Below are 4490 nucleotides of genomic sequence, written 5' to 3'. Positions count from 1 at the left end.
AAGAGGAGGCTGAGGGGGGGACCTGGTGGCTGCCTACAAACTCATCAGGGGAGATCAACAGCAAATAGGTAGAGCCCTTTTCTCCCCAGCACCACCTGGGGTGACAAGGAACAATGGTAATAAGCTGATGGAGAACAGGTTTAGGTTAGAGATCAGGAGGCAATATTTTACAGTTAGGGTGGCCAAAATCTGGAACCAACTTCCCAGGGAAGTGGTCCTCGCCCCTACCTTGGGCAGATTCAAGAGGAGGTTGGACAATCATCTGTCTGGGGTCTTGTGAACCCAATATTCATTCCTGCCTGTGGCAGGGGGTCAGGCTAGATGATCTGTTCAGGTCCCTCTTGACCCTAGCTACTATGAAACTGCCCACATCTCTCCAGGTCAAAAACGACCAGTCCACCACCACTCTGGGTGTGGATGTGGATAAAATTGAGAGGGTCCAGAGGAGGGCTACTCGTATGGTTAAGGGTTTGTAGACCAAGTCCTATGGGGAGAGACTAAGGGACCTGGATCTCTTCAGCCTCCACAAGAGAAGGCTAAGAGGGGATCTTGTGGCTGCCTACAAATTCATTAGGGGGACGCAGCAAGGGATCAGAGATGCTTTGTTCACCAGAGCGCCTCTTGGGATAGCAAGGAACAATGGTCACAAACTGACAGAGAGCAGATTTAGACTGGACATCAGGAAGAACTTCTTCACGGTAAGGGTGGCCAGAATTTGGAATGGGCTTCCAAGGGAGGTGGTGCTCTCCCCTACCTTGGGGGTCTTTAAGAGCAGGCTGGATAGGCATCTGGCTGGGGTCATCTGACCCTCTTTCCTGCCCAGGGTAGGGGGTCGTACTCAATGATCTGTTGAAGTCCTTTCCGACCCTAACATCAATGAATCTAGGCACCACACTACCAGAGCCTGTAGTAGAATCCCCAGATCCTGAGACTTGTTGTACCTGTGCTGTAGGCAGGTTTCTCTGAAACTTGTGTCCCATGATATGCTGAAGCTGACTGTTGCATAGGTTGTCACCTTCCATCTATTACCTTTTAAGTTGGAAGGCCAGTGCAATACGTTTAAATTTCAGTTCTGTCAATGACTTGCAGTATATGATGACACTGGAATTCCAATTTTTTTTCAGAAGGCTATTTTGAAAACTTAAGAATACTTAGGAAATAGTGTACAAATATAGATTAAACGAGTACTTAAAGTTGCCAAATTATGCTCTCTAAAATAAAGAAACTCCAGCACTAGGATTGTCTGTGCTACTTTTCTAAAGAACCTTTTGTTTCATCTAGGATGAGACCCAGGATGAGACTAAGTAGATTTTTGCCCTGAAAGCTCATGTGTCTCTGAGCCAGTTGGTGTCTCTGGTGCCATAATGCATTATGGGGACAGAAGAATAGATTGGGGTATAATGCACCTTACAGGGAGGCCAAATAAAAGTTGTACAGGGAATTTTAGTTCTGGTATTTCCTAACTCTGAAGTGCTTGTCAAGATTCATGTTCTTTTAATGTGTGTATGCGCAATACACGTATGTTAAATAAACAAGAAATATACGAAGCTTTCTTGAGAGCTTTCAGCCTGATTCTGATACTTCTTTCCTTCCATTGTGCTCCTTTTTTTATTTTCCTACCCACAAAGTTTGATATCATTCTATATCATCTCAATCAGTTATTGGTATTTTAAAGCTTTTATAAAGTAACAATAGTCTAAATCTGAATCTAATTGAAAAATGTTATGGAGTATAAATTTTACATATGTTTTTATGCAAGTGTTAACTATATCTTTATTAATAGAAATCATTTAATGATTGATATTGTTTTGGTTTTACAGAACCTGAAGTTACACACATTATTGAGACAAACCAGATAGAAGCCACAGCATCAGCTACTGAGCAGCAAGAGGACAAGTCAGCTGAAGAGCTTGAGAAAGAAGAGACGGATAATGAAACAGAATTGGCAATTATTCAGTCTGATTTTGCTGCTCCAGCTGAACAAAGTGAAGAGTCTGTCATAGAATCAGAATAATGCTTCAAGTGCCTTCTATAGCTAGTTTTAGCTTTGTTCATGCCTGTTGTTACTCTTCAGGTGGGCTTTTTTAAAACAGAATGATTTAAAATCTCACTTGAGCTCAAACTGCCTCACTACCACAGTATGTCAAAGCTTATGTGGACTACTGGGTACTGTAAATTAAATGTGTACTCTTTTTCAGTGAGCTAATGCACTGCAGAATGTACAGTTGGTTGAAGTCTAACACAGTCATAGGTAGCCTTGGTTCTATTTTGCATATTTAAAATGAAGTATTGCTGGTTCCATATAGGTGACCTAAAAACTAGTGTCCCTTTTGGTTCTTAAACCTAGAACTTCAATAATAATTGGCAATGACTTGTCTAGTGGAGTTTTGGTTTAGTGAACTTTTAAGATTTGTATGCTTACTTATTAAAATGGATTGAATGAATTTTAAGTGTCTAGATGTTTACAGGCTTAACATGTCTATAGGCATTCAGCTTAAGCAGTATGAAAGTGTCATTATAACTAACAACTTTGTCATTTGTCTGTTTTTTTGACAGAGTATGGTTAAATGGCACTAGGATATTATATTTCTTGGCTTCTCTGCAATGCAGGCAATGCCAAAGGCACGAGAACTAGTTTGTGTTTACATAAAATATAGGAAGTCTCCGCACTTGATTGTACTTGAATACTAAGCACTATTTATACATGTACAATAATGACAATATATTCAGTGAATTTTGTGCCTTTGTGTACTTTGTTAAAGGAAAATAAAGACTATCTAGCAGCAGTGCTTATTTTGCAGTCTCTGAAGCTTATGGGGAAAACTTTAGAAAAGTAAATGTGGAAGAGACCACATGAGGTCATCTAATGCAATAGACCCAGTGCTCAAGACATTGCTGACTAAATCATCCTAGTCAAGTGTCTGTCCAACCTGGTCTTAAAAACATCTGACGATGGAGATTTCACAACCTCTCTGGGTAGCTTGTTCCCATGCTTAAACACCCTCATAGTGAGAAAATTCTACCTAATATCCAACCTAAATTTCTCTTGCCACAATTTAGCACCATTGCTCCTTGTCCTGTCCCCTGAAACCATAGAAATAAGTCTGTCTCCATCCTCTTTATAACCACCCTTCAACTGTATTAGGTAATCATCATCAAATCACTCCTGTCTTTTCTTTAAATTTGTTACAATAAGTTGTTCAAAGGTGCTGGATTCATGAAATTGTGTACAGGTGATGAACTGTAATCTAGCTTGGATTTTCTTCATGTTAGAATTAGTGATATTTTCATTTTGTTCAGTTAATGTTATGAAATTTTGCATTCTTTGTGTAATGTTTTTTGTAATGGTCACATGTGTAGTGGCAAATCCCAAAAGTGACATGAATTCAGGTTTTACTGTTTCTTCCCATTCTTTATCTTGATTTTGCTGTGCCCAGTCTGTCCAGACTGACCTGCGCTTTCTTTGTGGTTGCGTGCAGTTAATGTTATATGTAATGCGTATGGCAGTGCGGGAATATTCAGGAGATTTTAAATGCCAGGCTACTGTACTTTGTTCTTGGTGCGGTGGATTCCTTATGATTAAGAGATAAGGTAATATCCCTTTTCTAGTATGTACTATAGTCCGACACCAAGTGCTAGTGGTAAGCCGGCCACTGTTCTGGACAGTGTTAGGTTTCCAGAAAAGTTTATTCCACTTGCATTGGATGATAATCTACTGTAGCATTTTCAAATAACCCTACTGGGATAATAGTTAATTTTACCCCAAATACACCCTTTTCTGGGTGTGTTCTCACAAAACCCCATGGTGTTGGATAGTACTCAGTTTCATTTATCCCTGCTTCTGTTAATTTAATGCCATATGGATATGGTCCATTAATTATATCACGAGGATTTAATAATTTGGAGGGGTTCCATGGTCCTTCCCAAGGAATATTACATTTAAGGGAATAACCTGGTATTGTGAGATTCCATACATCAGCATTATATCCCAGAATCACGTTGGGTGGTCTAGGTACTGGTTTGCATAATGTTGCATTGGTTAGCCACATCCAGTTTTCATCTCTGGGATCATTTTCATCCTTGATCTCCCACTGTTGCCACTTCAATCCTTGACACCTGTAACAAAATTAAATGATTGCTTAGGTCCTTGTGAGGCCTAGCTTCGTGAGGTTAGCCAACTTTGGTGTACTAATATTGTTTGATTTTCTTCAGTTAAACAAAAATAAGTGTTGGGATGTTTCCCCATTTTTAAAGGAAATTGATTTTAAATTTGTTTTCAATTGTGTCTTCAAAATACCAATGTGTCTCTCCACAACCCCATTAGATTGTGGATGATAAGGAGTGTGCACATGGTGTTCTATATTATTAATTTGGGCTTTTTCTTGATTTCTTCCTCCTGTACTATGGTTCCTATTTGATCAGCTACCTCCCAGGGTGTCTACCCCACCAGCGGCAGTAACCAGGCTTTTATTCCTAGAGTTTTCAGTACA

The 4490-nt window shown here is 39.7% G+C and overlaps 1 protein-coding gene across 9 annotated transcripts in view; it reads left to right on the top strand.

Annotated features, from left to right (window-relative positions):
• LNPK (lunapark, ER junction formation factor) overlaps positions 1 to 2810 on the top strand; it is a 65334-nt gene extending 62524 nt beyond the window's left edge. For 5 of the 9 annotated variants that reach the window (XM_025200517.1, XM_014518608.2, XM_025200516.1 and 2 more), the window contains exon 13: positions 1821 to 2810. In XM_025200517.1, coding sequence (XP_025056302.1) covers positions 1821 to 2014 — 194 coding nt within the window. In that variant the 3' untranslated portion in view covers positions 2015 to 2810. The remainder of the gene's footprint in view (positions 1 to 1820) is intronic. The other 4 variants (XM_025200521.1, XM_006020809.3, XM_025200520.1 and 1 more) reach the window with 1 other exon arrangement.
• Positions 2811 to 4490: the final 1680 nt, after the last annotated feature.

Source organism: Alligator sinensis, unplaced genomic scaffold (genome assembly GCF_000455745.1).
Source record: "Alligator sinensis unplaced genomic scaffold, ASM45574v1 scaffold321_1, whole genome shotgun sequence".
Taxonomy (NCBI): Eukaryota; Metazoa; Chordata; order Crocodylia; family Alligatoridae; genus Alligator; species Alligator sinensis.
Note: the sequence above shows the minus strand (reverse complement) of the source record. Positions and strands in the feature narration are given on the sequence as shown.